Source organism: Papaver somniferum, chromosome 9, assembly GCF_003573695.1.
Source record: "Papaver somniferum cultivar HN1 chromosome 9, ASM357369v1, whole genome shotgun sequence".
Taxonomy (NCBI): domain Eukaryota; kingdom Viridiplantae; phylum Streptophyta; class Magnoliopsida; order Ranunculales; family Papaveraceae; genus Papaver; species Papaver somniferum.
This window is the reverse complement of record NC_039366.1, coordinates 152,467,069-152,489,474: the sequence shown is the minus strand read 5'-3', so window position 1 is coordinate 152,489,474 and position 22,406 is coordinate 152,467,069. Positions and strand designations below refer to the sequence as shown.

Genomic DNA, 22,406 nt, shown 5'->3' with positions numbered 1-22,406 from the left:
TAGTTGTACAATTGGATTACCACTTTTAGCTGCACCTGGATATTGAGTGGAAGTAGAAGTAGGATTAATCACTTGACTTTTCAACCACTTTAGACCATGAAGCACTTAACAGTTTCATCAGAAAATTGGCCCTGTCTTTCCATACAAATTGATTGAGGAGTAGTACTACAACATCATCTGTTTTATCTTCATTAACCACAATATCTTCAAGAATTTTTCTTGAACACATTCAAGGAACTGAAATTCCAGTAGAAGCATTGTGAATAATTTAATGAACTGGAACTGTTGGAGTATCATGAATTGTATGAATAACAGAGTCTTCATTGTCATTTGTTGTTGTATCACAAATATGAAAGGGTAATGATCTAGTGACACTTACTGAAGATAAGGCATTCAAAATGTTTGTTGAACTTGAATTAGTCTGCTGAAGAATTTCTGAGGAACTCTTAGGCTGTTGTGGAGTAATTATGTTTTCTGAATTAGTTTCATTGCTTTTTGCTTTTTCAACTCTACATTCTATGATAAAATGACCTACCATTTTGCAGCTGCTGCAGTATTTTGGACAATCTGGAATGGAAACCTCTTGAAAAAAAACCCCATATTTAGTACCAATCCATACTTTGTTTGGAACTGAGGAAGCAAAATCTACCTCAACCAAGACATTTGCATAATATCCAACATCACATTTAGTTGTTGCCTCATCAATTTTAATTGGAGTTCCTATTTCTTTACAAATTTTGAACAGAATTGATTCACTCCAGAATCCCAGACCTAAACCTGGAAATCTCACCCAAACAAAAGCTTTAGATGTTCTTTGACTAGTAGGTCGAAAATTATACATCCAATTTCTAATCTTCAAAATTTGATCCATAACTTCCCATACCTGAGACTTGATGTAGTTACGATCTGTACCATTATCCAATTTGATGGTAAAGAAACCTCTACCCAATGGGATTAGCTTACATTCACCAATTAATTTCCATTGATTTCTAAGAATTATTGCAGCATCAACGAATTTAATATTCTGTAAATTTAATCTACCAATTAAAGAAAAACGCCATGGATCTAAGCTTTTCTCAAATAGTTCATCAGGTAATTCAATCGAAGGAATTTTCATTCCTTCAACTGAAAAAATATTATCAGACTCAGATTTCTTTTTAGATCCCATTTTTCTAAATAAAACACCTGAGTTAACACCAATTAATTCCAGAAAACATGATGAATGATGTAAGATTCAATAAAATCACCTGAAATTAATGTTTGGTTGAACAGAAATCAAGAAATCGATGAAGAAAATTTTCCGAGTCAAGCACTGATTCCGTCGCCGAGTCACGTTTGCTCTCTCGCCCCGATTCAAAAAAAAATTGGAGATTGGTGGAATCCAAAGTCTCAGTGCTTTTTATAAACTTGAATACAATTTTTTTAAGTTTTCTATTTTAATTTGAGTCTAAAATCGAGTCTACATAATCCGAGTTGAACGAACTTTACTACCACTTAAAAACTACATCAATTTTTGCGCCGCCGACGCGGATTTGTATTAGGTTTTAGGTTTTAGGTTTAGATTTATTTTATTTCTTTTAGAATTTTTGTTCTCTTTTACGCCTTTGGTATTTTTGATTCTTTTCAGATTTCGAGCGAAGCTACAAGGAAAGAAAAAGTGCTATAAAAGGAAAGCATCGCCAAAGAAGGAAAGAAAAGAGGAATCCGAAAGGAGTGAAGAAGAAGATTTTGTATATAGTTATTTTGGTTTATTTTTAGAAACTGTAAATAGGGTTTTTTTTTGTAATTTTTCTTTTTATTTTTGGACACTTTTTGGACTTTATTTTTGGGGGACATTATTATTTTTAAACCCTACGGAAGGGTTGGTTTAAATAAAAACTGTGTGCAGAGAAGGACGGTGATTACGATATCGCCTCGGCCCCTCGGGTTCGTACATGACATAGGAGTCGTGGCCCGAGTCGACTTCAGCGGTTCTTCGCCCGTCTGGTACGGGAGGTAAGTTTTTCGAAACACCCGCGAATCCCCTGTCAGCGGGTTTACTGTATTCCTTCGTTTGCATATATGCTGAGGACTTGAAAACGGCTGCTTTAATTTCCTAGTAAAGGGCAAGGACTGGCCATACAAGATAAGGGTTCGGATTTCATCACCGTTCTCTTCTTGCCCGCCTTAGGAAAACGAAACCAAACGCGAACCTAAGCCTAAAATTTTGACTAGAACGAGACCGATAGGGTAACGAGCTTAATAGGAAAGTCGTTCGAAAAATATTGGTTACTCTTTTGAGCATACTTCGAAGTTCATGATGGTTTCTGTGAGTTGAATGCGTGACTGCGCCGCCTTGTAACCGGTGAGGCCTTGGGTATCAAAGCTCCACTGAGCTTCCCTCGCCTCGATTCAACTTACTTTGACTCGGATTGATTCCAGAGGGGTTTGCTCAGATTGTAACGAGTTCCTTTTCGAAAGAATAGAAGCTGGTCTAGAAACAATCTAAGTGGAACCATCATGCTTTTGTTTGCTAGAAAATTAGGTTTGATTTGGTTGAGTCAGCCTTGTTTTGTGATTGCATAGAATCCCAAATATCCCGATAGTGCCAGCAATGGCAACTTTGAAAGCTTTGTTGAACCCAACTAGGACTACTCGTCCTTCTTGTATCAGGTTAGCCGAAACTGAAGCAAATTATGAACTTAGGCCTGGGACCCTACAGATGCTCCCAATCTTTTTAGGGAAAGAAAATGAAAACCCATACTTCCATGTTAGGGATTTTGAGGAAATTTGTAGTACCCTAAAGATTAGAGACCTTGATGATGATGCTTTGAAACTTAGGTTATTTCCTTTTTCCCTGAAAGATAAAGCCAAATCGTGGCTATATAGTTTGGCTTCCGGTTCAATAGAAACATATGAACAACTTACATCTGCCTTTTTGAACAAGTTTTTCCCTAGGCACAAAACATCGTCTATTAGGACGCAAATCTGCACATTTTCTCAACAGGAGGGAGAATCGTTATATAGGTATTTGGAAAGGTTCAATGACTTATTAGCCCAATGTCCTCATCATGGTTTAGAAAAGGTTAGGCTAGTTCAAATCCTTTATGAGGGTTTAGATTATTCGACAACAACCATGGTTGAGTCTCTATGCACTGGTGGTTTTGAAAACCAAACTGTTGATGCGGCGATGGAATTTTTGAATGAAATCGCCGAAAAGACCCAGCAATGGGAATATTGTAGGGAACCCAAGAGAACAATTCTTCTAGGTAGAGGAAACGTTAATAGGGTAGAAGGAGGCTATGAATCAGATGCCAAAATTGCTGCTATAGCAAAAAGGTTAGAAGCTTTAGAATTGGGTCACACTAGTGGTAGAGTAGAGCCTTTTTGGGAATGCCAGAATAATAAAGAGCAAGCCAATGCTCTCTATAATAACACTAGGTTTGATAACCGTCAGAAGTTTGACCCATATTCAGAAACCTATAATCCTGGTTGGAGAAACCATCCGAACCTTTCATGGTCTACAAGGACCGTCAGTTTAGTAATTCTAATGTTCCCCCAGGTTTTGGCTATACTAAGAATACTTCAGGATCAACTCAGTTTCAGAATCAGTCTGATAAGAAAATCTTAAGTCTAGAGGAAACTCTCACCTCGTTTATTCAAAATACTGAAAATATGCGTCAATTGCTTTCACAAAGCATAGAAGCTAGTAATAGGATAGGACAAGAACATAGTCAGGCCATTTCTGAATTGAAAGACCAGGTTAGTCTGATCAATGAGTCTCTAAGAGAAAAAGGTAAGTTCCCTAGTCAACCGATACCCAACCCTAGAGGAGTTAATGAAGTAGGTGCAAAACCATTTAATCAAGTGAATTCTGTCACAACCCTTAGGAGTGGTAAAACGGTAGACAATAAGGTAGCCATGCCTAATAGTGGACATACTGTAGATCCACCTTCTAGTTCCCAAGATGAGCCCCAGAAGGAGCCACTAACTACGAAGAAACCGAATAAAATTTCTAGTGATGCCAATGTGGTTCCCGACAGGTCTCATTTTGTACCCAAAGCCCCATATCCACAGTTGTTAGCTCCAACAAAGAGAGAGTCGACTTTCAACGAAATACTAGAGATATTTAAGCAGGTAAACATTAACATCCCTTTATTAGAAGCAATTAGGCAAATGCCTGCTTATGCCAAGTTCCTTAAGGACCTTTGTACACGAAAGCGTAAGCTTAATGTCCATAAGAAAGCCTTTTTAGCTGGTCAGGTAAGTTCAATCCTTCTGAACCAAACAACCCCTAAGTATAAAGACCCTGGATGCCCCACCATATCTTGTGTGATCGGTAATTATTCAGTAGATAAGGCATTGCTTGACTTAGGAGCTAGTGTGAACTTACTCCCTTATCATGTATACAACCAGCTAGGTCTTGGTAAGTTGAAACCGACTAAAATGACATTGCAATTAGCTGATAGGTCTGTCAAAATACCTCGTGGTGTCATAGAGGATGTTCTGATTGAGGTTGATAAATTTATTTATCCAGTGGATTTCGTTGTTCTAGATACTCAGCCTGTTCAGGATCCTAGTGCTCAAATACCGGTGATTTTAGGTCGCCCATTTTTAGCCACAGCTAACGCTGTCATCAACTGTAGGACCGGACTTATGAACATATCCTTTGGTAATATGACCACTGAACTAAATGTCTTTAATGTTAATAGACAACCTTCCGATGATTTAGAAGAAGTGAATATGATTAGCACTTTAGTTCAGGATCTAACTCAGGATAATTGGGACGACACTTTATTTGGTGATTCCTTAGATGAACTTGATGAGGAAATTCTCTTAAGTCAGTTAGGTGACCAAACTTTTGAACTAGAAGAAGCTCTTGAGTACTTTAAAGACTCTACGGACCCTGAGATTCAAGCCATAGTGCTAGGCCTTACGGAGAGTAGTGTTGACCCTAAGTTTGGGGGTAATGAACTAGAAGAAGCTCTTGAGTATTTTAAAGACTCTGAGGATCCATAAATTCAAGCAATAGTTAGAGGTTTATCCGAGAATACTGACTACCCTAATTTTGGGGGTAGTAATGGTCAATTACCTCCACTAGAAGTCCCTAACTTGGGATTCGAGCCTAGTGTACCTGAGGTATTACTTGAGTCACTTCCGACTCCGCAACCGGATCCTCCTGATATTGTCCAGGAGAAAATTCTAAAGACTTGTTGTTCGAATGAGTCAATTTTTCAAGACACTCATATGAAGCCCAAATGGGCACAACAGAAAAACCCAGTTGTCTTGCAGGAAACCTTGGATGAGGATGTGCTATGTCTGTTCATTTTTCTGATTTGGTGCAGTTATCTGATAATTCTGGCAATTTTATTTGCTTTTGTTGACCCACAGTTGTTTCGACTATTGATATATGATTTGAAAGGTAATTAGCCATTTTGTGGTATTTGACGTCTGGCTGAAGACTTTAAATTTAGAACTTTTTGGGAGGTAACCCAATCTCATGCAACATGGTAATATCTTTCCTTATCTCTTTTGCTTCAAATGGTAACAGTTTCTCCTTGTTCATGCTTTTAATTTCATCTTTAGAACATTGAGGACAATGTTAGATTTAAGTTTGGGGGTATGGGAGAAACTTTTTAGTTGCAGTATGAATAAATAAACTCCATAGCTTAGAAATTTATGCCTATTGAGGATTGCACTAACTAATCTAAGTGGATGGAAGCATTTTGATCGTAGGAGTTGAGGAACCAATCTGATTAGATGGAAACATCTAGAAGAGTCTATTCATAAAAGCACAGAGCTCAGGTGTTAGAAATAACATGATAGTTTCACCGTATCTCGTTGAGTCCTTTTCACTTCTATTTTTATTTTATTTTGTTTTTAAACTATGTTTCTCTAAGTGATTAGGTGGGGCTCACGATTCAAGTTGTTACCAATGCTAGGGTGAATTAGAGTGATTGAGATACAAAAAAAAAATGGTAGTTACCAAAAAAAAAAAAAAAAAAAAAGAGACCAGGCCATTTGACCAAAAGGAATAAATTCAATAAAGTCGACCACTGGTACCCTTGTATATGCCAGTTGTGTTGACCTAGAGTTAGGTTATCGACCACTGGTTCCCTTGTATATGCCAGTGTGTTGATATTAGTCAGACTAATATCTCAATCCATTAGGATAGGTTCATTTTGGCGGAGGCCTTCAGACAGATATGGGAAACGTCGTTCACTTAGTAAACATCAAAACCATCTATGTTTTTCTATATCCATCTTCTTGATCTATCCATGTGATTAGTTTTGACTCCGGATATTGATGTCCATAGTGCAACTATTTGAGTAGAGCTTTGTCACTTTATATGAATTTTAGTATGCTTGAGTGCAAACTCGTGTACAACAATTGGAATTTCGCATCAGGGTACTTCCTCCTGTAGTTAATAAGTATGCCAACCAAGGAGATTCTTTAGTGCCTTCCAAGGTTCTGCGTAGATAGCTAAGGTCCGGAGTAAAGGTTTTGTGGGTATATCTCTTGTAATCCCTCCCGAGACTATAACTCGGCCACTAGGGCCACCTAGGGGTTTAAAGGCTTATTGCATACGCTAAATGCAATCGACGATGCCTGCGACAGTGAGTTAGGATTTTATTTTCTATTTGATTTGCTCGAGGACTAGCAAATAATAAGTTTGGGGGTATTTGATAGGCGTATTTTTTGTCTTATATAATCTCAATTGTATATATTATTAGTGCTCGATTTTATATTTATTATGGCTTTTTATGTCCCTGTAGATATTTTTGGAGAAATAAGCTTTTGCGGCGAAATTGGCTAAAAAAGTGGTTTTTGCGCTCGTGGGAGAAAATTACTATACGGACTCTCACTTTGGATAAGGGGTGACCTAATTACTAAGGGGCATCCATTTCCAGGAAGCTGCTAAAGGGAGAACAGCACAGGATAGGGGGAGGTCACTTTCTTCTCAAAATTCGAATATTTTTTTTGGCGGGAAAAATAACCAGTGAGCAACCAAATTTTCGTTTGGATTTCGAAGATGTTTGAGTGAGATTCAATCGCTGAAATTTGCTGGGCTAGACGTGATTCAACTAAACAAGCCTGGTATGTGCACTGGAATCAATCGAATTGGGCTGGATAATCCAAAATAAGGAAACAGAGTTTGAGTTTTGTACGGGTCTCTGTTTGGGTTGATTTTTGGTAATTCAGGGAGACTAAACGCGTGAAATTGTTTCCTAAGGTAGTATTCTATCTAAGGAAGAGTTTAAGACAATCGGGAAAGCTCAGAATTGGCTAGGGAAGTCGGCAGAAGAGATTATTGCCGTGACTTGCACATAAAGAAAAAGCGAGAATTAATCGCTATTTTTAGGTTTCTGAGTAGTATAAAAGGTGTGTTTAAGTCCCAGAAAAGAGAACGAAGTGATTGGAGCAGTCACAGAGGAGTTAGAAACACTGCAGAGCCATATTGATTAAGTTGCAGGAAACCGTATTCTGCTGCTGCTGCTGCTGAAGAACATCCGCTGCAAATAAGAACAACGTCTCAAATTTATAACGCTGCTGCAGTAACTTCTTTGTAACAGTCAGTCATTCGCTTTGCGACTCCAATACACCGTTGCACGCATTCAGAGTTATAGTTTTTCATCTTTTAATCAACTTTTGAACCATAAACAAATATTTTGAGCAAGTGATTAATATGAGGAGCTAAACCCCATTGCTGAGGCGACGGAGGAAGCAATTTTTCCAATTATTATGTGGTAAATTCTATTTAATTTAATTTTCGTAATTCTTTTATGATTATTTGCACTGAACTGAAATCAAATATATGATTCTGATTAAGTGGTTGTGTTCTCAATTGATGGGTCATGCTTAGGTTAAATCTTTTGATGGTCCATGCTTTCGATTTACAACTATTGTTTTGAGAATCTACTTGTCTAGGCGAAAATATTAGAATCACTTTAAATGTAAAGAGTTGCATAAATATTGACTAGATTAAATCACATAAAAATTGGAGATTGGTGGAATCTAAAGTCTCAGTGCTTTTTATAAACTTGAATACAATTTCTTTTTAAGTTTTCTATTTTAATTTGAGTCTAAAATCGAGTCTACATAATCCGAGTTGAACGAACTTTACTACCACTTAAAAACTACATCAACGTTCTATGTTAAGAATTTTCTCAGTCAAATCTTGTTATCCTGCTGCATAGTTTTCTGCTTTGACGGCTCTAAAAGACCGGAGTGCGATGCGACTAAAAAGCGGAGTACGTGTTGCTGCAGTTGTTATAACGGTACTAAAACTAACTTTGTAAAAAGTGGAGTACGTGTGGGTACAGTTGAAAAATAAAATCGTAAGAACTGGAAGAAGCTATGGCCCCAATTAGAATTAAGTGAACTAAAACACATTACTCTAATAATTATGTGTTCTGTCCAAGATGTGCAAGGAAGAAGAGAGAAAGGCTAGAGAGAAATGAACATCGTTGGATTAAGACAAGATGTGCAAGGAAGAAGAGAGAAAGGTTAAAGAGATATGAACGTCGTTGGATTAAGACAAGAAGCGCCACAAAAAGTGAAAGTGATGAGGAAGGTGGACAAGCAGTAATACTTGATGAGGATGATAGCAGCAGTGAGGGATCTAATGATCCAGAAAAAGAGGCTAGAGAGAGAAAAAGACAGGAGAGAGATGATGCAGAAATGTATCTACTCTATTTGGCAGAGAAAGCTCAATCCAGGATATTTGCTCGTACCATGTCTGAACCCCTGAACGTGGATTCAGACAGTAAGGAGATACCAGGGATGGATGTAGATGGAAATCCTATTGCAGCAGAGGTTCAACAAGAAGAAAATGAAGAATCAAAACATGGTGAAGATGATGAAGATGATGAGGATGGAGGTTATGGTCTTGCAGCTTCTACCAGCACTGATAGCGGCGTAGACTTCTCCTATGAAGAAGAGGGCTTTAACACCGACGATGACGATGATCAGTGGTGATCATCTGAAGAGCATTGGGAAAATCTTTTGAGGAAGACTTAGGAGGATTTTATTCCTTGAAGTCTTCAGATCATCTTCGTGAAAATTCACAAAGATTTTCCTAATGCTTGTAGTTGCTGGTGCTGTTGGAACTGAATGAGAGGTCTAGTCTTCTGTAATACATGATACATCTTCTAATGCATGGTAGGTGTTTTTTTTGGGGGGGGGGTTTTATTTCGGCACAACGTTTGATCTTGTAAAGGTGTTGTTTTGGTGTTGACAAAGATCAAACTCGGTAGTAATAGTGGTAGGTATTTTGCTGGTACTTGTTATGGAGGTTATGGGAATTTTGCTTATCGGACGGCATCGGAGTTGGTTGTTCAGGTGTAAGTCGAACTGGAATTGGTAGTGTGTCTAGTTGTTTTGCTTATGGTTTGATTGTAAATGGAACAACTTAGTAATTAGTGGTCTGATCTGTAATAGTGATGGTGTTTGTAAATGTGGTTAATGAAATTGCAATTGTCTTTTTTTCGGTTTCTCTTTGTGATTTCAACCGTGGTATGTTGAAACAAAATAAGCATTATTCTCTATCCAGTCTAATTCACTTGATGGAGATGCATATACACACCTAGTTTGAATCTACAATCTGAGATGTTCATAATCACCAAAAGATGTTCATAATCTTAAATCACCTACAGTCTGAATCTACAGTCTGAGATGTTCATAAAGCATGCAATTGAGATGTTCATAATCACCAAAAGATTCTCAAATCAGGGTACAATTCACAGCAACATAAAAATTAACCATAAGACATGAGCCAAACCATGCTGCAGTTCAAGATATTGCAATACACCAGCATCATATAATGCCTGTCAACAGGTGCTGGCTCTATGAAAAACGTGTAAACCCTGGTAAACCGTGCATGATCAACAAATGCTGGTGTCTACGAATTTTGCAAAAAAACAATTATTATTGTAGTAATAATGTAGTAGGAAAAGTTGCGTCTGAAATTCAATAAGGAATGAGTATTTTGTTAAATAAGGAATGTTAAATTTTAATTTTAACAAGTGTACTATCTATCTCATTGACATGAATGCTTAACGTGTCAGGATATTTAAAGATATCTTTAGGGTTACGGCAAGATTATAGGCGTCTAATTAGAACTGACAATCAGTAGTCTAATCCTACAATCCTAAATGCAATCGCAAAATCCGCAAAATCCCACTTTCCATATATCACCTTGATTTTCGTTTGTTATATTCATGGTAAACATAACCCACGCACTATATTTAGATTTGCATACTAGATATGTATAGGAAAAAAACACACTATATTTAGCTAGATTTGGATCCTAGAAATAAGAAATTCGATACCTCGTTCGTAAGTAAAAGAAAGAAGGAATTGAACGGGTGGGTTCTAATGAGAACTGTGTTGTTCCTGCCAATGGTCTTATTAATAATGATCCTCCTCCTCCGAAAGGCTTTGCTTCATGGGATGACTTTGTGGAAAGCATTGGTGATATACTAGAAGATTTTGTCGATGAAGAATGGGAATTAGTTCATAATAAGAAAATTACCCATGTTGAAAATGATCGTCCTCCTAAGGGTTTTGCTTCTTGGGATGCATTTGAGGAAAGCTATGGTGAACATTGGGATAATGATTACAATGAATAAGAACATGGGAAGCCACCAAGACTGTAGATGGGGAAAAACGATTTGCTGGTTTTTAAGGAATTGAGGAGACGACTGTACGGAGGAGACTCCTCGAACCGAGCGAAATGTTAAACCTCACACAGATGCACCGCTGCAAAGGGGGTGCTTTAGATTCGAGAGATCAATCTGTAGTACTCCGGCATAAATCAAGACAATGATCGTTCCAGAGTAAATTCGGTCACAAGAGAGGACGGGTTGATCTGTAGGAGGGAAGCTGGGAAATGTGTGGAATCAATGGTAATCAAAGATTGTGGGTGTGTGAATTCTGAATATGATAAGCTCTGAATGATTAAAATTTCTCAATTGAGAGTAGTTGCTCAATTGATGAGTTGATCTCGTGTTGTCGATGAGACGTGAGATTGATGATACTGTTGATGTCGATGATTCAATCATGATTCAGAGACTTATTTATATTGTTGGAATTTTAGACACCATGACCCCATGAAGTGTGACAGTTGAGGAATCAAGGAGTGGGGAAGTGTAAATCGTGTTTGAAACCAGTTGCTCAACGTGTGGAGACTTGGTCGATTTTCCACCCACTACCTCGTGAATTCCTTCAACTGATTGCACGACTTGCTCACATTCCATCGTGTGTTTGAACACACGTGCCGTAGACCGCCAGACCAAAACCCTAAGTGATATCCCCCCAAAGTGACACGATTGACATATCGTGGTATGTTAGTACATTGATGACTTCGTGGTTTGATGGGACGATGAGTCCATGTAGTTTCTGAGTTGAACATGATGTTCTGAAACTCATGAATTGAACATGTCATGAGACAAAGGTATAGTTCTTACGATGAAGTGAGCAAGTGTTTCTCATTCGATGGATCGTTGAATATTGATTGTTGAACCAATATTCCTTGGTTTGAGAAAATATTTATCATCTGAGCAAGTGTTGCTCATGTGATGAATTGTTGAATATTTGATCGTCTGAGCATGTGTTACTCATCTGATAGATTATTGGCAGCGTACCAAAAATATTGATTAGAATACTGGTCGTTGAACCGAGTATAATTAATAAAATTAATGACCATGAGGTCGTCGTAAAATTATTAAGGTTGGAAATCTGGAATGATGATCCTTGGATTCAGAAATCCTAATTTGATCAATTGATAATCAATTCATGGTTTGTCAGAAGTTTAACCATGGGACGAAGGAGGGAGCGACTACATGGGACCGTGGATCAACCATGTAGAGTCCATATGCTGACGTGAGAAAATACAAAGAACTTCTGAAGAGTTGACGATTTGTTGGTGAAAGAATGATTAAATGCTGGTTTAATCATTTATTCGAAAATGCTCGTCTGAGCCTTAGGTGAGAAAACCTAATTAATTATGACAGAGTGAGGGACCGACCATGGGGTCATGAAACCGGCCCTGGGTAGTCACATGACCGCTTGATGATCACTTCATGAAAATACAAATTGTTTGGAAGAGTCTTGGACTTAATACGTGCAATTGTGCAAATTAGGTCAAAACTGTGAAACTTGATGGGGCCGGCTTCTGTAAGCCAAAGAGCCAATCTTGGTTGGTCAAGATAGCGTGCTCGTGTCCCCAAGGCGTCCGTGTCTCAGTCCTGAGAATTTTGATATTTTCTGGCGTGCAATTGAGCATCCATTCGAGAAAATATGCCAAAATTAGGGTTTCGACGAAACTGAGGAAAACACCATGAGATGATGGAAATAATTATAAAATAAGGAATAAGGAGGCGTGGGACCGCCGAGGCCAAGGCATGGTCAGTCGGTCGTGAACACGGTCCCGTGGTGCCATTTTCCTTAATTTATAATATTTTTGATGATTTTATGAAGAATTCATGAATTTTAAGAAATTTGATGAATTTAGGGAGTTTCCATGAATTGAAGGAGTTTTCATGAGTTCAAGGAAGCAAAAAATATTAAAATAATAAAAACACTGGCGTGTGGGACCATGGGGGCATGGCCGGCCGGCTAGGGGCCCGGTCCCACGAGTTTTCATATTTTTTATATTTTTTAAGTATCTTTCATGATTTGAGGGAATTTTTCCTAATTTGAGAGAAATACCATGAAATCAAGGAATTTGATGAATTCAAGGAAAAATAAAACAAAATAATAAAACAAGGGGCGTGTGGGACCGGCTAGGGCATGGCTGGCCGGCTAGTGGCCCGGTCCCACAAGTTTTCATAATTTTATTTATTATTTGATGATTTGTACAAAATACCATGAAATCAAGGAGTTTTTTCATGAAATTAGAGAAATAATAATAATAAAATAATGGAAACCGTGAGGTGTGGGGCCGGCTGGGACCAAGGCATGGTCGGTTGGCCAACGGTCACGCCCCATACTTCTTTCCTTAATTTTATATTATTTTTTACGAATTTATGAAAATACCATGAAACCGAGGAGTTTCCTCGAGACGAAGGAGATTTGATAAAATGAGAGAATTTTCATCAAATCATGGAAAATAATAAAAATGAATTAAAAATATAAAACTAGCGCGGGATTGACCGTGACACGGTCGGTCGGTCGTGTGTCCGTGGTCCCAGCACCCTGGTCAATATTTTTAATTATTTATTATTTTCTTCCCTATTTTGCAGAGGTTCATCGTTTCGTTGTATTTTGAAATACTCGTTCGTGCGGTGACTGTTAGTGTATTTTCGTTGAATACACCTTCACCATTTGAATCGGGGCTTACTTAGAGGTAGTTCAGACGCCCGGTTGTTGATTATTTATTACTAATTTTGGAATTCGATGGAGAATAATTCACAAAACTGAGTAATAAGATGTTTATTATTAATTCATAAGATCATCTGAGGATTCGACTACGAATTCATAATAATAAAGTGAGCATTACCATTCCATGGGATCGTAGATTCGACCATAGAATCAGAGTAATTAAGATTTATCTATTACCATTTATGAGACTCGTTATGGATTCGATCATCAAATAGGAGTAATGAGATAATATAGTTATTGCTATTCTATGAGATCAAGCCGTGGATTCGATCATAGAATCAGAACAATTGTTAATTGCCATTCCATGGGACCAGTCGTGGATTCGACCATGGAATAGGAGCAATTGTTATTGCCATTCCATGGGACCAGTCATGGATTCGACCATGGAATAGGAGCAATAATAGATTATTCTGGGAATTCAGTAGTGAATGTCACGGCAGAATTAATCTTAATTAGGAATAATTAAATTTGTGGCTCTATACTAGCAGAGCAAGCTGTCTAGGAGAATTAATTATCCCGATATGAGCTTGTCAGTAAGTCATATCCTTTATATAGTCAGGGTAAACTCGTTGTTTGTTCCTGAAGACGTTATCTCTCTATACTAGCAGAGCAAGCTGTCTAGGAGCCGTCCATCTCGTGATACTATATAGAAATAATCACTGAAAGTGTTCAGTATTCATGAGATATGCCGTTGTGCAGTCGTGAGACTACATATCTACATGTACTCTGAGAGAAAGTACTCTCCGTTGAGAATTCGATGAGAGACCCATGTCTCAATACTCACGTCTGCTTGCTGGATCAGAGCTTCGTATAATTATGAGTTTACAATTTTAGCCCTTTTCGAAAATCCACCATCTACATTAAGTCCCCTGCTTACTGAGGAAAGTTGTGTTCCTCAGTCAGCATTAAATGGTGATTTTCCGGCCATAAATAATAATACCAGTAATTGAACTTAGTCGTAAGTTGGGACGTTACCGGATTTAGAGAGCATGAACAAACCACGACTTGATGAAGGCTTCAATGTCATGATTGGAGCGTCGTTTGATGAGCATAAAGTGGTAGCACCGCTAATTTGGTGATGGGACCTTGGTCGTTTAGGATTCGCGGGCCGGGCCCAAGAAAGGAATCCTTTTTAGCACGGACGCTCATTCGTTCGTTAGCTTAAGAAACAACAAAATAGACCTGAGTCTAATGATAAAAATTTTGTCTATGAGCTTTCACGAAAAACAAATTTTTATTTTTTAAATATGTGAGATTTCACAAAGTGGAATAAACTCTCGTTTCAAAGGTGGATGCTCGTACGAGAGAAATTTTTTTTTTTTTAAATAGACGCGTGTCTGTTAGTAATAAAAAAAATTTTATGAGATTTCATGAAAAATTTTTATCTCGAGCTTTCAGAAATCTTTGAGAATATACTCTCGCTTCAGAGACAGATGCTCGTGCGAGGGAGCAAAAATATATAGATATATTTTCCAAATTTACGTGAGTTTCACGTTAAATATTTATATAGTTTGTAAAATCATGTTTTGATTTTGAAAAACTGTTGAATGTAGACCATTATACATGGTAAAATAATGTCTATATGTGAGTTTTCACAATCGTAGAATGGACGTCTGTCCAGATTTTGAGAAACCAGTGAATGTTCACATTGTAAAATTTACGTGGGTTGTTCACGGTTTTATGAAAATCATGTCATAACTTTTCTCGTCTTAGCAGGTTTGAAGGAACGAGCAAGATTTGAAGTATTAACTCATGTACTGTTAGTGGAATCGTAAGCAGGTAAGAGTTGAAAGTTACCATTTTTGCAGACGCTGATGTGAACATCTTTATTCCATGATTCGTTGTTTTGTTGATTCCTACGCTTTGAATGACGCGCTGAATGTTATGCATCTGTCACAGCCACTTTGCAAGAATGACTGACTCCCATGATGACACTTTCAAAGACGGTGTTTCTAGGGATGACATCTCCGCGGGTGCAACTTCAAGAAATGGTACTTCTGGGACCTCTGAGTGATGGTGAGAGATCCTTCATACTGAGTTGTACTCCTGTTTATTTCATCAACTATACCACAGGATGATCGTGTAGTGAGGTTTCAGATCAATGTAGACTCCTCGGAAATGGAAGAAAGTCTTCGGGGCGGAGCACCCAGAAGTAAGGACTACATGATGTTAGCAAATGACGTGCAGTCCCCAGCCGTTTCTTTGGTGAGTTGTTAGCGCTCCTTGTGTCATAACTTTTTCCTGCCCGTGCAATTAGGATCACGAGACCAAGGTTTTGTTATTTCTTTTCAGATCTTTTCTCCATCGATTGACGGTCTTCAACTTGTTCCCAGGCGAACAATTCAGGAATCCAGTACTGATGAAGAAGTCGATGTAAATATCTCTTTCGTGCAGGTGATCACGACATCTCCTTGAATGAAATAATAATAATTTTTGTTGATAAATCCAGGAAGAAACCATTGTAGATAAGAAGCATGTTGATGAAGCGCACTCTTCTTTGGGACATGGGAATATGGAGAATTCCCGAAATCCCGAATCGAATGGAGATAGTGGCGTTGTCAACGGAGATTCTGGCATTGTCGAGGCTTCAAATGATTTAGAGACTCCCTTAGTAAGTATATCTCCTGTAATTTCTTCAAAGAAGTATGATATCGCTGATTCTTGAATGAATGAATGAATGAATGAATGAATGAATGAATGAAAATCCATGTGAATTTATGGATAACTTTGCCGAAATACGTCACCAGAAAATTTCAGACTTCAGATTTTACTAGAAACGCTGTAAAATCCTCGTCCGAAGTCAGACTTTCTCGGTTTGCATATGTATCTTCAAGCCAAGGAAATTTCCAAGCTTTAATTAAGAATCTCTTTGAAGTTTGAGCATGTTTAGGGCCTGAAAAAGGCGAAATAGTGAACTTCCAGGAGACCTTCATAACTTTTCCAGATTGCATGTTGTCCGATGTTTTGGCCACATCTGTTAGATCGTTCATCCGATTGCTATGCAATTTTGATATGTTGTAGTAAACATCCATACGAAGATAATGGTATATGACCCAACCTTAAATTACTTATCAATTGCTCCCAGTTATCCGTTGAATACATGGCAGTGTAAAATCTCTTCAGCTGAGCTTGTTTGAAAACGTGTTTAATGACTTCTACACTATTTGCGCATGTCTTGGGTGCATAATAAGGAACTTAGATGATGTTAGTTCACTTAAATTCTGAATTTTATGGTTGTATTGGGTTTCCACGCTTGAATCATTCTAATCCCATGTAATCTTCACATTAGGTGCCAAATGCTGAAGTTGGGAATAATAGATCCAACAATGATGACTTGAGCAACTATGGAGACGTTGATAATGAGACCTCCATCCCTGTACCTCAAGGTCATGGAAAGCTTGTTGTTGATGCCGTGGAGGTGACTGAAACTCCAATTTTGCGTGGGATGGTGGAACCCGAATCGAGAATGGAAGAAGCTGCTTCAACCGAAGTTGTTCCTGTGATTGCTGACGCTGCTCCAGCGATTGAGAACCGGATAATAGTGCATGAGTATCCAAACGCAGGGATTGCTTTTACTCCTTAATTTGGTGAGATACTCCCATATCGCAGGTTTGTTGGTGGATTTAGCGTTTCAATTAGATATGCTGCTATGTACAAGAAACCGTGGAAGACGTATGGGCACATCGTCGTTACCAAGGATCCGGAGCATAGTTATTTATTGACGAGGCAAGTAGAATCCATCTTGCGTGTTATAAATGATATCTGTATCACAACTGGAAATATTGTCGCCCGGGATGTACTCTTTGATTGGGAGTACAACTTGAAGAAAGCTGAAGAACTTGGCTCCAATCTGAAATGGCTTCGTCAAAAGATTGATGCTATCAGGAAAGCAGTGGAAGGTGACACTCCTTTCACCACCAGTGATGCTGTGTTGAAGAAGATGGATGAAGTTTCTCCAAAGACCGAAAAGGCTAGAACCGTGATTATAGATATAATCTTTGCTACTTCATCCAGTGAGCCTTTTACATTCACGAACTAGTTGATGAGTTGAACGTCCGTAAGATGAAGGTGCACTGATAGTTCAACCTGAATGCTCCTGAAAGCATAACTTTACCACGAACTGGCTTTGTCAGTGAGTCAACATTGTTGCGGTAGATGACATCAAGAGTTTTCATACTGGATGTGACTGGTCAAGAGAGAAAGTTCCTCAATCATGCAGGGGCTTATGACATAGCGAAAACCCGTTGATGAAGTTTCGCGGAATCACCTCGGGTTGCCCGGTGTATATTGAAGGAGTTAGCGCCATCCATGATTTTTCATATGCTTCAGAAGTATTATCATGGGATAATGAAGACTTATCGTTTAGTTACACTTTGATCGTGCTGGTGTTGAATCAATGTGTCATCGTCGAGATATTTGTGCTGAAGCTGTACTCTTTGATTGGGAGTACAATTTGATGTCTTTTTTAGATGCTTGAGCGTTGAAACGTATATTCCTTAAGCATCGAATGTCTTAGGGGTTTGATCGTCTCGGCCCTGGAGTATCTTCTGTTGATTCAACATACCTTTCGTTGCAGTAGTGGGATTCGACACTTGTGCAGACATCAGAGCTTTCTGATTTTGTGGAACACATGGACTTGCAGGAGAAACGCCCAAAGTGTTCTTTGCCATGTTTGGATGTCAATAATGAATATTTCAGTGCTTGATTCGGAGAAACGTCAGATTCAACCACTTGGTAAAATACTAATACGGTGAAGCTACCATTCATAACGTCTTGTAGAGTTGCTAGCATAATTAAGTCCCCATGCTAGGATAGCATGTGGGAAAATAAATGACATAGACATGGAATGAGACTTTCCTGAGTGCGGAACCTCTTGATGAATGTCTATGCATATTTTGCAGGTTCTTGCTTCAACCTCGTCGAAATTACTCAAAGTGCTCTGATGAAGGAATGTCCGTCAAATCTTCTGGATTAGAACTTTCTTCGTTGGAGAGATGTGTAGCCAAAGGCGCTTTGTAAGTACTCATCTTTTTAGCATGGATCCACACTAGTCTGAAGTACATGTCATATCCTGGATCTTCTTGATTGATTATGTGAAACTTGGTTTCTGTCCAGGTTGAACTTAAGTTCACTTTGAGAATGATGTAGCCATAAGTATTTCCGAGTGCTCCTTCAAGGTCTCTGATTGAGATGGAGCATGAGTATCTTCTTGTCGAGTGATGCATGTGGATCCGATGGTTTTAGTGGAATTTTGTTGATGGAGGTGTCAGCATCGATCAACGTTCTTCCAAATTCTTTTCTTCTGAGATTGACTGTGGTAAGAAGTCTCCAGTCGTACATATCTTGGTCTGTGGTTGGAGGCTCAAGAAGTATTTTCGGAATGAACTTCTTGACACGATGTGGTTCAGTACTGTGAACATGTCTCTCCTTTGTTCCTTCGACAGATAACGCAATTCATGTTCGACCAAGGATTGAACTGTCTCTTTGATAGGTTGTTCAAAGAGTGTAAGGTTTTGACTGGGAGATGATTCTTGTGTACTCCTTCAGTCCCCAGTTGAAGCTATTGCGGATCAACCTTCTCTTTGAAAATGTGCTTCAAAACTCCGCAGTCGCTTGTGGGATGATTGACGAACCTGTGGAAGCGGCAGTAACGAGGACTTTCCATGTCTTCTTCAGTTGGTTCTTTCTTGACATATGGCAACTTGATTGCACCACCTTGGACCCAGACATCCAGGAGTTCAATCACCTCTTTAATGGAAAAAGGAAAGTCAGGTGCTTCTTGATCAGGAACTCTTGTGTGTTGGTCAGAGGCTTGTGCATCTTGCTTATCCTTCCTTTGTGCTTTTGAAGGAGCTGAGGTATGCTTGCGCGTCGGTTTGGCTTTCTGTTTGCTCCATTATGCAACAGTATTTGTGGAAGGCTGGAGGTTTTAATGCTTCTTGATCAGACGTCTGCTACCTCGAGTGTCTCGCGGTTCTTCAGCCTTTGTAGCTTTTGTTCTTTCCAGTAAAGCGGGTGCAGTAGTTTCCAATCTCTTCGCCGCTTCATGAAGCTCTGAGAAGGTCTGGAAACGGATATTTTCCAATAAATCTTTGTAGACCGGGATCATGCCGTTGATACACAAGTCTACCAGTTGCTGCTGCGTGACGTTCGGATCATGGAAATCCAACGCTTGAACTCTGAACCTTTTCACATAATCGTTAGGATGTTCGTTGTTCCTTTGAAACATCCTTCCAAGATCAGAGAGGGTAATTTGCTCTGAAACGAAGAAATACTTCATATAGAAAGCATTAACCATTTCTCCCCAACCGTTGATAGTTCCTGGTGCGATGTTGTTGTACCAGGTGTATGCTCTCCCTTTCAAGGATTTTGAAAATTATTTGAGGTGAACAACATGGTTATGCTCATGTTCACCCAAAGCTTCCAGGAACCCGAGAAACATGTTCCCGAGCATTGCCGGTTCCGTCGTACAAAGTAAAGGTTGGATAGATATAACCTTTTGGAAAAGGAATCCTCTGTGTAGCAGCAGGGTATGGAGGCTGGTGACGATGCACATGTGGGGTCTTGTCCTTTCCACGGTTCTCCAGAAGGCGTTCCAAATCCTCCCGAGTGATGAAGTTTGATGACTCCTTCGCCGATGGATCGTCTGCAGCTTTACGGACTTCATCATCATCTACTGTATGAATCGAAATTACCTCAGGATCAGCGTCTGAGGATTTTTCCTTCTCTTTTCCTTTTCCTTGGGTCTTCCCTGACATTGTATCAGTGAGAGCCTTCAGTTGATTAAATAGATCCTTCTATGATGTAGCCATATCGGTTTGATTGTTTGCAAGAGTCTCTTGTACTTTGATGAGATCATCAATAGTAGGTGGGTTTTCTCTGATTTCCTCAGGGGAACGACCAAACAGGGGATGTGCTCCAGTCTGATGAGGAGTGACGCCACCGCCATTGTTGGAAGCAGGAATGGTTTCTGGAATATCATCATTAGTGTCGCTGCTAATGTTAGCATCATTTATGTTAGGATCCGCGATCGTGCGTGACCTAAGATCAACCATCTTGTGAAATCTTGAGATTACAACCGAGAGATTAATCTCCCACTGTGGTCGCCAATCTGTAGATGGGGAAAAATGATTTGCTGGTTTTTAAGGAATTGAGGAGACGACCGTACGGAGGAGACTCCTCGAACCGAGAGAAATGTTAAACCTCACACAGATGCACCGCTGCAAAGGGGGTGCTTTAGATTTGAGAGATCAATCTGTAGTACTCCGTCATAAATCAAGACAGTGACCGTTCCAAAGTAAATTCGGTCACAAGAGAGGATGGTTTGATCTGTAGGAGGGAAGCTGGGAAATGTGTGGAATCAATGGTAATCAAAGATTGTGGGTATGTGAATTCTGAATATGATAATCTCTGAATGATTGAAATTGCTCATTTGAGAGTAGTTGCTCAATTGATGAGTTGATGATCTCGTGTTGTCGATGAGACGTGAGATTGATGATACTGTTGATGTCGATGATTCAATCATGATTCAGAGACTTATTTATATTGCTGGAATTTTAGACACCATGACCCCACGAAGTGTGAAAGTTGATGGAATCAAGGAGTGGGGAAGTGGAGATCTTGTTTAAAACCAGTTGCTCAACGTGTGGAGACTTGGTCGATTTTCCACCCACTACCTCGTGAATTCCTTCAACTGATTGCACGACTTGCTCACATTCCATCGTGTGTTTGAACACACGTGTCGTAGACCGCCAGACCAAAACCCTAAGTGATATCCCCCCAAAGTGACACGATTGACGTCTCGTGGTATGTTAGTCAATTGATGACTTCGTGGTTTGATGGGACGATGAGTCCATGTAGTTGCTGAGTTGAACATGATGTTCTGAAACTCATGAATTGAACATGTCATGAGACAGAAGTATAGTTCTTACGATGAAGTGAGCAAGTATTGCTCATTCGATGGATCGTTGAATATTGATTGTTGAACCAATATTCCTTGGTTTGAGAAAATATTTATCATCTGAGCAAGTGTTTCTCATGTGATGAATTGTTGAATATTTAATCGTCTGAGCATGTGTTGCTCATCTGATGGATTATTGGCAGCATACCAAAAATATTAATTAGAATATTGGTCGTTGAACCGAGCATAATTAATAAAATTAATGACCATGAGGTCGTCGTAAAATTATTAAGGTTGGAATCTGGAATGATGATCCTTGGATTCAGAAACCCTAATTTGATCAATTGATGATCAATTCATGGTTCATCAGAAGTTTAACCATGGGACGAAGGAGGGAGCGACTACATGGGACCGTGGATCAACCATGTAGTGTCCATATGCTCACGTGAGAAAATACAAAGAACTCCTAAAGAGTTGACGATTTGTTGGTGAAATAATGATTAAATGCTGGTTTAATCATTTATTCGAAAATGCTCGTCTGAGCCTTAGGTGAGAAAACCTAATTAATTATGACAGAGTGAGGGACCGACCATGGGGTCATGAAACCGGCCCTGGGTAGTCACGTGACCGCTTGATGATCACTTCATGAAAATACAAAGTGTTTGGAAGAGTCTTGGACCTAATACGTGCAATTGTGCAAATTAGGTCAAAACTGTGAAACTTGATGGGACCGGCTTCTGTAATCCAAAGAGCCAATCTTGGTCGGTCAAGATAGCGTGCTTGTGTCCCCAAGGCGTCCGCGTCTCAGTCCTGAGAATTTTGATATTTTCTGGCGTGCAATTGAGCATCCATTCGAGAAAATATGCCAAAATTAGGGTTTCGACGAAACTGAGGAAAACACCATGAGATGATGGAAAATAATTATAAAATAAGGAATAAGGAGGCGTGGGACCGCCGAGGCCAAGGAATGGTCAGTCGGTCGTGAACACGGTCCCGTGGTGCCATTTTCCTTAATTTTATAATATTTTTGATGATTTTATGAAGAATTCATGAATTTTAAGAAATTTGATGAATTTAGGGAGTTTCCATGAATTGAAGGATTTTCATGAGTTCAAGGAAGCAAAAAATATTAAAATAATAAAAA

At 39.1% G+C, this 22,406-nt stretch overlaps 1 protein-coding gene across 1 annotated transcript; it reads right to left on the bottom strand.

Annotated features, from left to right (window-relative positions):
• Nucleotides 1-268: 268 nt before the first annotated feature.
• LOC113312726 lies at nt 269-1,168 on the bottom strand. Its single transcript, XM_026561464.1, has one exon. It carries the CDS (start codon nt 1,166-1,168, stop codon nt 269-271), a length of 900 nt encoding a protein of 299 aa, XP_026417249.1.
• Between the last annotated feature and the right edge of the window lie 21,238 nt (nt 1,169-22,406).